At 34.8% G+C, this 13,203-nt stretch overlaps 1 protein-coding gene across 1 annotated transcript; it reads right to left on the bottom strand.

The window, feature by feature from the left end:
* Window positions 1-6,543: 6,543 nt before the first annotated feature.
* On the bottom strand, window positions 6,544-11,522 carry LOC116025797 (alpha,alpha-trehalose-phosphate synthase [UDP-forming] 6-like). Its single transcript, XM_031267141.1, has 3 exons — window positions 8,936-11,522; window positions 8,560-8,833; window positions 6,544-7,025 (listed from the first exon to the last, which is right to left on the bottom strand). The coding sequence occupies exons 1-3, from the start codon at window positions 10,945-10,947 to the stop codon at window positions 6,732-6,734; spliced, it is 2,580 nt and encodes an 859-aa protein (XP_031123001.1). The 5' UTR covers window positions 10,948-11,522; the 3' UTR covers window positions 6,544-6,731.
* Window positions 11,523-13,203: the final 1,681 nt, after the last annotated feature.

Below are 13,203 nucleotides of genomic sequence, written 5' to 3'. Positions count from 1 at the left end.
ACCAATTATAAGTTCCCCTTGATTTCTGCTCAAAATCGGTAATAAAGTACTAGTTGTAAATCCACATGTAACTTTTCTAATATACATAGCTATAAATGGTTTATTCTCTCAAACTTCAAATTAATTATTGTATTGATATTAATCTAAAAACTTGGGTTGAGACTTTCAAATGCATCATCAATACTAACAATAATATGGCCCCAAAAAAATCAATTATTTAGAAAAAAGTAGAGAGTACATTCTTTATTATCCATCCCATTGACTTGACCTAGATATTTGGTCGACATATTTCGAAACGGACTGTTAATGTAAACCTCAACTATAACCTATTAGTACATTTTATGTAGAATGACCAAGTCTTGTCTTCCCCGCCACCACTGGTCCATGTGTGAATAATCAAAACAAGTATTCTTCAAATCTCCATTTATGTCCACAAAATCATGGATTTAATCGCAGTGTTTTGTTGTCTATTCATAGCAACAACCTTTGTTCTAAACGTTATATACAAACAAGCAAACACCGTGTAATCGAAGCCACTTGACTTTTGTTTCGGAGTTTGATGATTCTATTATTCAAAAGTTACTTGTTGAATCTCATTAATTATATTAAGATGTTTGATGTGATAATTTATTATGATAGAAATATTTTATTCGTCCCAACAAAAGCAGACCCAAGATGAGAGCGATGGAGCCTATGCAAACACCCGAGGCTAAGCCGAGGTCCGATCTCAAGGGTACAATGGAGCGTCATACCATGGACCAGGGTCCACCTTTGGGCTCTGGTCCTTTCTGCGCCAATTATGAACTTCTAGAATATAAATGTGCATGTAATATTTGTTCATAACAACTTTCTCAACTTACTGAAGCACAGTCAATATCGCCTTCCATATGTAAGTGTAACCTGGTGCTACTAAACCACAAGGTCTTGGCAGTTTACACGTGCCTTTAATTAATTTATTTATTTACAAATCAAGTATGTTGTACTCATTGTATCAAAAAAAAAATTAAAAAATAATCAAACATATGTAGTATGTCAAGTTCAAACTTCAAACACTATTTAATTGCGACATTACAAAAAGGTTTTCGAATATAAAAGTAGTCTAAGCAAAGAAATAAAGTTGGAATAATATTACAACGAAAGAATAATAATATGAAATGTGAGACTCAGAATTGTTGAGAAAATGACTATTACATGTATGTCTAAGGTCACTTTAGCTTATTCTTTTATATACCAAAGTTTGGTATTAAATTAATCGAACTTAAAGTTTAATATAATTATCAAAAGACATAAAAGTTTGATTTTTAAATCAATATGCTTAATTTAATTGATTGTGAGACCATATCACGTGAATATATATATATATATATATATATATGTATGTATATAAAATATTTTTTTAATGAATATATAATACTCCATCTTCTATCTCATTTTACATGTTATGTTTACTATTCATTAGTCAAACTAACTTTTTTCTTCTTTGCATATTTTATGTAACATTTTCTTATTCTTATTATTATTATTTGTGTTCAATAGTACGTTTGATGTAGTTTCTAAACATATAATTTTATATACTAATAATAAACTTAATATTATGAAAAAAATAAATTATAAATAACTTCAGTCAAATATCATTAACTGAACCACCAATCAAATAAAATGGGACGGAAATACTTTTCTATAGCTAGTCAACAAATAATACATGTTCACTGAAAATATTACATTTTCAGTAATACACTTAAGAAGTAAGTGATGGACAATTTAATAAGTCCTCGCAAGTGCACGAATCAGTTGTAGTGATAGTGTGCAAAAGCAAGGGTCGATCCCACAGGGAATTAATACGATGCAATTTATACAATGCAATATAATGACTTGAAAATAAAATAACGAACTTACAATTCAAAATGCTCCGAGCAAATAGCAAAGAGAAGAATAAACGCAAATGTAAAATAATTGAATCAAAGCTCAGGAAAGTAAACAAATAAACAGAACCAGAATATCGAATAACAATCAAGCTGGAAAAAACCTAGGAACATGAATCAACTACCATAACTAGTTTTTGCAGATTAGTTCAACTTGCCAATCAATTAAGGGTTCGTTCTAACTATTATGTGACTAATCCGTATGGCGTCCAAATTAAGTCACGTATTCTAACCGTTCATGTACTTAAGATACTTATTCAAACGATTAAAACCCGTTAAGCCAGGAAGAACTACGGAATACCCGGGTTTAAGAACCAAATAAATAACTCAGTAAGACAACCAAATCATTTATCTTTTTATCCTACAAAGCATTGAATTATCAGGCATGGTGTATACTCGATAATTCTCATCAAAAGATTAACCTATGCTAAAATTGGCCAGATTAAAGCACAATTAATCACAACTCAAGACCATAGGATAAAACATAATTTGATTGACAATTAAACAACACAACCTACTGTGGTAATTTCATCTTGTTCCTAGAGAAATAAAAGTTAGTAAATCATGTTTAAGAGATAAGCAATCATTAAGAGGTGCTTAATCAAAGCTACGGCCACAGTATTCCAATTTGAATTAATATTGCAGAAGCAAACTCCTAATCAACTACCACTTAAAAATCCAACTCAATGAACTAATTAAAATATTCAAGCCAAATACATTGATAAATGATAAAAAGGAAGCTTATCAAAAGTATTGCCACTGCTGCGAATGTAATCAGCAAAATCAAGACTCCTGCACCTAGAAGAATTGCACGCCCAGAATTCGATCGCTGCCGCACACCGAACCCAAACGTACCGATCAGATTTTCTGCCGCCAACGGAGGGTTTTTGCTCACCGCCACCGGAATTGATCCGGGCCAGTTGATGATGAAAAATGGTGACCAACCGGAAGTCCTTTTATACATCAAGCTTTAACCGTACTTCCGTGATTCAGATGAAGGATAGCCGAAAAAGACTCTTGAACCAAGGAACGTCGTCCAGTAGCTCAGTTCGCGATCCTCTTCTTTCGCCCATCGTCGCTGATCTCTCTCGTTTATCGGCTTCTTTGACTGAAGAAAAATAATAATAATAATAATAATAATAATAACCTTATTAAATTAGGGTAAGAATTTATTTGGCTGTCAAACTTAAATAACAAACTTAATTTAGTAACAAAAACAACCCCTAATATTAACAATATTATTAAAAATTACTTATAAAAATAATAAATAGAAATAGGTATAAAATTAGCTAACTATAGCAATTTAATAAAATAAATGCTAATTTAAACTAACATAAAAATAATACTATCAGTAAGTAAAATATTTTTTAAGTGAAACTATAATACTCGTTGACCCCTAGAAAAATATTACGGAGTACATTTTTACTAAATGAATATTACATCATCCATCTCATTTTATGTATGGTACAAATGTACAATTAATAAGACTTAACTCAAGTTATTTACAATTCAGTTTTTTTATAATATTTAATTTAATATTAATATATAAAATTTATATATTTAGTAACTATATTAAAAATTCGATTAAACATTAAAAAAAATTATAAGAAAATATTAAAGAATATAAGTAAAAAAATAATAATAATAATAATTAAACACAAAAACACTTGTTTTAACGATTTTATATAACACGTCTTAAATATATACTTCATATGTCTCAATTTACCTATCTTATTTAACCAACTATTTATTATTCATTAGTCAAATTAAATTAACAATTTCTTGATTAATACTTATATTATAATTTTGGACTTGACTTATTACTAATGTTTCTTCTGTCAAAGAATTCATGCGACTTGAATTATCCGCCACATATCCATAAAATGCACGTAATTGACTCTATTTATATACGTCAAAAAATATTTGAAAGGAGCGAAGGGCAGGTAGTTTATGATTTTCGTACTTAAAAGTCACGAGTTTAATTTTTATCAACATCTCTTCCTCCTAATCAAGCCTATTGTACAAAACAATTTACCTGTCATGATTTATAGACTTTTTACAAACATGGTTTATAAAAGAAATAAATAAAATAAAATATCACTTTCAAAAAAAATAAAATAAAATATCAATGCGCGTAAAATAATTTTTTTTGGGTGTAGCTCAGGATTTCTACCGTCGTCCACCGAACACAATGATTAATCTTCCTGCTGAATGGTAGGCCCAGGGTTTCCACCGTCGATTCTCTTGCTGATCGAACCCTTGACCTTTGATTAAGGATGGACGAGTCTCTTCCACTCAATAACACCGAATATTAATGCTCGTAAAACGATAAATGTAGCAAGATGTGATAGGTACTGTGTTACAGTCTTATTATAAGAATTTTAATGAAGATTGGTAAAAATAAAATAAAATAGTCCATTCAACGTACATGTCTATTCAACTTCTAATAGGTCTTTCTTTGTGCATTCTTCTTTTAACTAGTGCGGTCTAAAAGGTGGAGATTCAAATTAATTTTATAATGAATGTCGAGAAACTACAATAGTGATGTCAAATAGTTTGGTTCGAATTGAACCTATACAAGCCTATATATCACGGTAATTGGTCGTGGCAGTTTAACATTAGAACGTAGTTTGTGTTGGTTCAACCCATATATTTAGATTGCCTGACCAACTCACTTAATTTATTAACATAAAATTTTATGTTTATAGATCATAAAATATTTTTAATATTATTTTTCACACGTGTTAAATAGTATACTATTTGTACATTTATAAAGTTTTCTAGAAATTAAAATTTTACAATTTTAAAAATTAGTACAATAACTTACAAAGTTAATTTTGGAGATTATAACAGTTAAAGTCCCTTGACTATTGCAATTTACATGTAAAAGTTCCCTGTTTAATTTTTTACTCGACTTCATCCCTAAACAATTAAAACCTAACCTAAAGTAGTCCTCTGTTATATTTTACGCTCTCTCAATCCAAGCCAGGGGTATACTCGTCCTTGCAAAGGTGATCAAGCTTCTTCTCATAACCATTCCGCTGAGACTTTGTTCAAAATCAAAGGAAATAAGTAAAATCATAACCTCAATCTTCTGTTTTTTCCCCCTTTTAATTCTCATTTATAAATCAAGTGACGATATTTATGTGTCTATTTATATCCATTCATCTTGTTAAATGTAATTAATTGTAACTGAAATTTAGGATTTTACAAGAAAAGTCTACTAAGGATGGAATTTAGAGTGCCTTGTTCTTCTTTTTTTTTTTTTTTTTTGGGACTTGAAAGGACAAGTATACCCCTAGCTTATACGGAGAGTTAACAAAAAATGTAATAGAGGACTATTTTAGGTAAGGTTCTAGTTGTTTAGAGATTAAATTGAGTAAAAAATTAAATGGGGAACTTTTACGTGTAAATCGCAATAGTTAAGGGACCCCAACTAATATAGACTCTTAATTTTGAATTACAAGTAAAAAAAAAAAATAGAGATGTGGTAGGCACAAAGCATGGATTTTCTCACCTAATGGACCGCTAAGTCACTGTAATTTACTTGCCTACTGTTTTATCGGGTCGTGACTAGGGCCTTGGAGTCATTTTGTAGGCAAATAGACAAATAATTTGAATTTGAACTAACTATGCCAAAGGCCTTGTGGTCAAGCGGTATGAAGTGATTTGTCTAAGTGGGAGGTCATGGGTTTGAGCTTCAGTGGGGGCAACGTTGACTTTGTTGGGCTTCAGAAAAAAAATTACATTGAATGTTGAAACATGTTTCAATATAGACCCAAGTATTGTAACATGTGAGTAGGGTCGTCAGTCATTATACGGTGGATCATGATCCACAATACATTAATCAAAATGATATCATTTTGTTATAATACATTGCTAAGAACAACCATCTAAAATTTGCGTAGAGTCGTAGGGGTTACCAAACTAGACTAGGCCCAAAGCAGCTTCGAGCTTGGGCTCGAGCCTTTAGATAGATGGACCAATACAAGTGCCCTATAGAGTAGCTTTGGTCCGGACCTAAAAATCATGAACCTAAACCCTATTAGGTCTGACCCAATTCAGAATTAATTCAATTTTAAATAAGCTTTTAAGCTATGACAAATTATACCATAGACCAGGTCTATTTTGCATTGTATGCTCTAATTAAAAAATAATCTTTAAATTTTATATCTATATTAATACATTTTGTATCTGCAGTTGATAATTTCTATACCTCTACCTATTATATATGTATCAACAATTATCGAATTATTTGTTTACATGTACATAAATTGTTAACTATAGGTACAAAATATGTTAACGGAAAGTACATAATTATATTATGTATTAATAATTATCAAATTATTAACTGTACATACCAAATATGTTAACTGAATGTACATAATTTTTATATAATTTTTATATCAAAATTCAAAATTGTATAACCATTGCTAAGCCATCTCTACATATGAGTCTAAACTCGAATCAAACCATGAAAACCACCATCTAGAATCATGAAGCCCAACAGGCTTTGCTAAGAACAACCATCTAAATTCAAATCTACTCAAAAATGGATTCTGCGAAAAAAAAAAAAAAAAAAAAAGCAGAAGAATACAAACCAAACCAGCAATTCAGCAAATGAACACAATCCTGGAACGGCAACCAAATCAATATAAGTTTTTAACCAAGCATCTGGCGAAATCCAAAACAATAACATGTAACATTCAATGTTTCCTCGCAATCGTCTTTTGCTAAATATTTTTTTTTGTACGGAGTAATTTACAAACTCTTCCACAAACCATCCTGTCTCTGCCTACATATATATACTTATAGAAGGGCCGTTTGTTGTTGTTCTGCAACAGATGCCAAGCCCTGCATTAACCTAACGATTTCGACTGTATCGTCGAGGTAGTATTTAGCCTTGCTCGGCTTTTTACCGACGGTGCAAGCAAACACTTCTGCACTCGGGGCCATGGACGGGCTAGCCACCGAATTCATAATCACCTCGAACATGTCTTCGTCTGATCGGTCATCGCCTATGCACAGAACAAAATCCGGTGACATCTCCCTCTCTTGCATCAGGGAGAGTAGGCGTTTCGCTACAAGCCCTTTGCTCACACCCTACAGATTAATGTATCGCTGAAATTAGTTGATTCGAACATGAATTCGTAAAAGCTGTTTCAAATCCCTCTTCCTAAAATGAAGCAATTTTGATAGTATAGAAGGAGATGAATGAACTCAGAAACCCGCTTAAAATAGAATCAGCATAATTAAATCAAAATGGTAACATTTCATGGTTGCCATATACCAAATATATTCCATAAATATACTTGCCCACAAAATGTGAAATTTCCTCACCCACAAGGCCACCACACCCTACCCTGGCCTGACAAAAAAGTGGAAGGATAAATCACGGTGGCTCAGCGACCTATTAGGTGGGAAGACCAGTGTCTGAGCTCACCACATTGGGTGAAACTCCAGCTACCAAGACGGCAAGACTAGATCTTGTGTCTTGCCCACAGTCTACCACTAAGGAATCAATTGAGCTGCTCGTACAGGCATTGTGCATAAATATACTACCAAGTGGACTGGAGTGCACATCATGAACTTTAGGTCATGGATTCAAGTCCCTAGCACCCTTTTTGACATGCATAAAGAGAGAGATGAAATTATGAAAACATGTTAAATGTTTCCTCATAATTGTTGAACATGCCATGCAACAGTTTTACAATGAGAAAGTAAATCAATATTTAATCTTAAAAGATTTTCACTTGACCTCTGTTAATGACAACTCAAAAATAATACCTGTGAAGTGGGGGATCAGATAAATTTAAGCACTGGTACAAACTTGAGGGTCAAGTTTCTCATAAAGTCATTGATTTACGGGAAAGCACGCTCCCACTACCCGAAGGTGGCCCTCTAAATAAAAACCATCTTGGGACCCTAACTAACTGGCTCAAACCTAGAAGGTTTTCCCAATAGGCAGCTTCCATGAGGAATGTAACTTGAGACCTTGTGCTTACAGAGCCAATTATCCGACCAACTCGGTTGGGAGTTGCCCCCATGTTCTTGTGTGTGCTCGTCTACTATTCCTATGAAAGGTTAATGACAGTTAAATTTACCTCAACAAGTTACTGAAGAAATTATCTAATAAGAGGTCGAAAGCACCTCATGGAATTAGGTCTTCAGTCTTCTCACCTAACCTTTGCAAAGGACTCGTAATAAAGTGGTAGAGGCTTGAGACTCCATATAAGATATCTCGATTTAAATCCTCATTCCCCTCAATTATTCCGAAAAAGGAGGAAAAAGAAAAACAGATTATCTAATGTCAATCTTCTCTGCCTGCTTGGTTTTTGACTTAGCCACACTGTGCAAAGACTCATAACGAGCTTTCCTAAGCTCACTATAGAGTGCAAGAAAAACTTGTTTTTTTTTTCTTAATCTAACCTGATGAAGTTAATTACACTTTTGAAAATCTTCATTATTTGGAAAATGAGAAAAGGTCTGGCATTTGAGCATTTGAAAAGTTTTTGGATCTCAATGCTCAACTTTTCGTTGCTGCTAATCGTTAACTTGAAACCAGTGTTAACATGGTAATGAGAATCCAACGAGAGACAACAGTAATGCGCTTTACCAAGTAGTAAACAATGCATACCTGTGGCTTAACTTCCACGGTATTCTGCCCGCTCTTAACCGTGACAGGCTCATTAGCAAGGACGCTCTCGAGGTGATCGAGAAGTTCTTTAGCTTGGCAAGATCCAAAATCGGGATCTGCATCCTCATAACACCAAACCATCGAAGTTTCCTTGTCTTCAATCGCTGATCCATCAGTAGTTTCAGTGTAAAGCTGCATGACGGGCTCTGCAATTTGTTTCCACCCGCATTCCACTACTGGCACCCGAGTCTCCCATTCTTCCTCTTTCTTCACCCTGAAAAAATAAAACCGCAACTCCGAGTTAAAGCTCATATTCATGGCATATAGCAGATTAGCAGTAGAATGTAAAAATCAAAGATTAGTGAGAGAATCATACCTCAAGAAATAGCCATGCTCAGCAGCAATCCCAAGTTTTTCGCAAGACGAAAACCAATCATCCAATTTCTCTCGGCTTCTAGCACTCACAATGAAAACCATATTGTTCTTATCTCTACTCAAAGTATTCAGAATTTCAAGGGTTTTAGCACTCGGCTTCTTGTCAATTGTATTTTGAGGCATTAAAGTGCCGTCATAATCTAATAGGATAGCCCGGGTTCTTGTCCTCTTATATGCCGAAACTATGTAATCCATTGCAAGCTTCCTGAAATTCGGATCGAGTGCAACAACCCGAAAACTTAATCCAAATCCAATGCCCCAGCATCTGCGTCTTACGTGATCCTTGCACGTTCTCTCCAAATCTGTCAAGAAACTACGAGCCCAATAGCCAACATCATGGGTGCTAACATACTTGTAATGTTTATCGTGTCTAAGCTGTTTTTCGGGCTCAGCCATCACCAGAGCGGCATCCATGGCATCTGCCACTGCATCAATATTCCACGGGTTTACCCTAATTGCTCCGCTCAAAGACGGGGAACACCCGATAAACTCGGATACGACCAGCATGCTCTTCTTGGCAGCGGGTGACTCTAATCCCAAAACCTTTTCCAGTTTCTCGTTTCCTTGACGGCTTATTACATACTCATAAGGTATGAGATTCATTCCATCCCTAACCGCAGTCACCAAACAACACTCCGCCACAACATAGTAAGCAACCCGTTCATAGAACTTCAGCGGCTGATCGATCAAGATAACGGGTTCATACCCGGGTTTGCCAAAGTTTTCATTAATCCGTTTCACCGTTGTGTAAGTCTCGTCCTGCACTTCCTTCACGTCCTTTCCTTTGCCCCGGGCAGGGTTGGCTATCTGCACTAGAACAACTTTCCCCTGCTTCTCGGGATGCTGCAGAAGCAACTGTTCCATTGCAAGTAACTTCAAACTAATCCCTTTAAATATATCCATATCGTCAACTCCGAGCAGCATTGTCTTTCCCTGACCATTAAACTGTTTCATCAATTCTGCAACTTTCGCCTCAGTCTCCGGGAGGCTAAGCACTTGCTGAAGCTGCCCCATGTGTATCCCGACCGGAAGAATTTTAATACTCACAGTCCGACCATAATACTCGAGCCCTATGTAGCCTCGTTTAGACTCGTAAGATAGCCCTAACATCCGGCTACAACACGAGAGGAAATGCCTGGCATAGTCGAACGTATGGAACCCGATCAAATCCGAATTCAAGAGAGCTCGTAAGAGCTCTTCCCTAATAGGCAAAGTCTTGTAAATCTCGGACGACGGGAAGGGGCTATGCAGGAAGAACCCGAGCTTCACTCGATTAAACCGCTTCCTCAAGAAGGTGGGCAACACCATGAGGTGATAATCGTGAATCCACACGAAATCATCCTCGGGGTTAATCACTTCCATGATCCTATCCGCGAATATCTTGTTCACGGACACGTACGCCTGCCACAGCGAGCGGTTGAACCTCCCGCCCAGATCGGGCGACAAGGGCAACATGTAGTGGAAAAGCGGCCACAGCTGCTGCTTACAGAAGCCATGGTAGTACCTACTAAACAGATCAGGTGGCAAAAAAGTGGGCACACACTTGAAGGTTTCCAGAAGAATCTGGGAAACCTCGTCCTGTTCATTGGGATGAACTTCCTCTTTCAAACAACCTACGTATATAACCTCAATTTCATCGTCCCCTAATCCATCTTTCAGCTGGAGGAGAAGCGAATTCTCGTCCCAGCTGAAAATCCATCCTTTCCCCTCATTTCCCCCTTTCTTCTGTGCCCTAATTGGCAACTGATTTGCCACAATTATAATCCTATCCCTCTGAGCGGACGATGAGGATCGGTCCGAGCACACACTCTCCGACGCATCATCGTCCAAATCCGACATGATTCCGGCCACCGTCATAATCCGCGGAATCCGGCGGCTCATCCGGCCAAACGACGGCGACGGCGCCTCGCCGGAGGCCAACTCCAACAAGTTTGAATATGATCTCGACACCATATCCCCTTTATTTCACCACACCAAATCCCCTTTGCTTAATCAACGATTCTAATTTCTAATTTCTAATTTCTAACCTAACATATAAACAAAGAAAGAAAGAACTAAACTCTCACCTTATGAGCTCCCAAAAAGAATCAAATCAGAAAGGGTCTGTAATCTGCAAGGAAGCAAAGGATATGGGGGGTGGACAAGAACACATGGAACTCCATACCAGACAGATAAACATGGAATAAAATAAAATAACACAGCAAAAAAAGAAAAAATGGAATGAATTCACACCCAAAATCCCAGAACACAGTAACTACACTGTTGCAGGAATTGTAGTAGTCTCACTCACTCTCACCCCACCAAATAATTATCACATAAAGATTTCCGAGACAAACACGAAAAAGAGGTGTAATTTGGTACGAGAAACCAAGAATGGGCTGAGGGTATTACCACTTCTTGACACTTTTGGTGAAAAAAACCCTAAAGCGGAAATAAACAAAGTGGAGAGATAAAAGAGAAGATAGCTTGTAGCTAGCTATGCACTCACTACTGCAACTTCACCAATGCCCAAAGGCCAAAGGACAATGTTTTCTTCCTCAAATCTTCCCTTTTTTATACATAAAATTTTTACACTAATCTTAACCTCTCAGAATTTCAAGAACCCCCATCTAAAAACCGTTAAAAAAAAAATACAGATCATCCCGTCAATCTAAATTTCTACCTTTAATCTTAAACTCTCAAAACTTCTAGAACTCTCATTTAAGAGCTGTAAAAGAAATAAATTATAGATCATCCCGTCAATCTAAATTTCTACATTTAATCTTAAGCTCTCAAAACTTCTAGAACTCCCTGTTAAAAGAATAAATTACAAGTCTTCCCGTCAATCCAAATTTCTATCTTACAATTTACATATAAAGAATATTTATTATTTCTGATCAATCGAACCAATTGAGCTAATCCCGCTATATAAATCTTCCTTTTTTTTTTTTTTATTGTGGGTGTGGGATCATCATCAAAAATATTGTTTGTTATATATACAAAATGTTGCCCCTTGGAACTTTCTTGCAAGGCATGATGTGCAGAAGTGGCTCTTCCATATTATATAAATGGTTGTGTTTTATATAAGATTAATAATCATTAATCTACAAAGTAGCTTACCTTCACTCTAATCATCATTTTGCAATTTCTTTTGACTTTTTTTTTTTCACTTTTCATTTGTAATTTCCAAAATTGCATAGACAAAAGGGATCTTTCATCTTTTGCTTTTGAACTTTCCTTCAACTTGCTAAGTAACTTAGTTTTATTCATTTAGTTTGGAAGTCTGACTATGATTCTACGGACATGTATGAATTATACTCCAACAAAGATTTCATGTCCTATAATTTTTGATCAGTTCACGTCTTGTCTGAAGCCTCAATTAGATTTTTAGGGTTTTTAAATATGCTGTAAAGACATGGTTTTTATTGTAGTAAACATGTAACTATATATGTATCCTCGTATGATACTACAATTGAAATATCAATATTAGTGTACATTTGTAGTAATACAAATACCAATAATTAATTCCAAAAAAAAAAAAAAAGTGTGTAAGTCTTAATTCCTAAGTTATAGTTCAATAGCGATTTTAATTTCAAATTTTCAGCGTAAGTATAAATAATTCTTAAGATCTTAATCACGTTATTGTGCCAATTCTCCCCGTCTAAACAATTAAGAACTAAGATCAGTTTACTTCGAGAATAAAATGTATAATAACATTAGAAGGACTGGAAGTGGTAACGTGATTCAAAATTTGTAAAACTTTTGTGTATTGTGCCAATTCTCCCAGTCTAAACAATTAAGAACTGAGATCATTTTACTTCGAAAATAAAATTTATAATAACATTAGAAGGACTGAAAGTGGTTACATGATTCAAAATTTGTAAAACTTTTGTGTACATGTAAATTACTTTCACTTTTGGTTCATCAACTATTAAGTCACCCATACTCTTGTGCCTAAGTATAATTTTAGACATATTTAACGTATAATTATCTTTTTATGCCACATTTAGTCCTTACCGAATATCCTATTAAAAAAACAATCATAACATGTCACATTTTTAGTTCATAGTTGTTCTTAAAGAGTAAATGTATGATTTTGAATTCAAAATGTGATGCATTCCATTTTTCCAATGATTTGGCCAATAGGACCTTATATGGCAAAACAAACAAAAAAAAAACACTAAACGTGGTAAAAATAATAAAAATTAATTAAATGTGAAAGTAATGTAG

This window comes from Ipomoea triloba, chromosome 7, assembly GCF_003576645.1.
Source record: "Ipomoea triloba cultivar NCNSP0323 chromosome 7, ASM357664v1".
NCBI lineage: Eukaryota > Viridiplantae > Streptophyta > Magnoliopsida > Solanales > Convolvulaceae > Ipomoea > Ipomoea triloba.
This window is presented reverse-complemented; position numbering and strand designations above follow the sequence as displayed.

What these genes read in the sequence shown, in the direction of transcription:
- LOC116025797 (XM_031267141.1), bottom strand. Translation starts at nt 10,947, where the DNA reads ATGGTGTCGAGATCATATTCAAACTTGTTGGAGTTGGCCTCCGGCGAG. An exon ending in GAGCATGGCTATTTCTTGAG is followed by an intron (nt 8,834 to 8,935) that starts GTATGATTCTCT and finishes TTATTTTTTCAG; the next exon opens with GGTGAAGAAAGAGGAAGAAT. An exon ending in CCGTGGAAGTTAAGCCACAG is followed by an intron (nt 7,026 to 8,559) that starts GTATGCATTGTT and finishes ATTAATCTGTAG; the next exon opens with GGTGTGAGCAAAGGGCTTGT.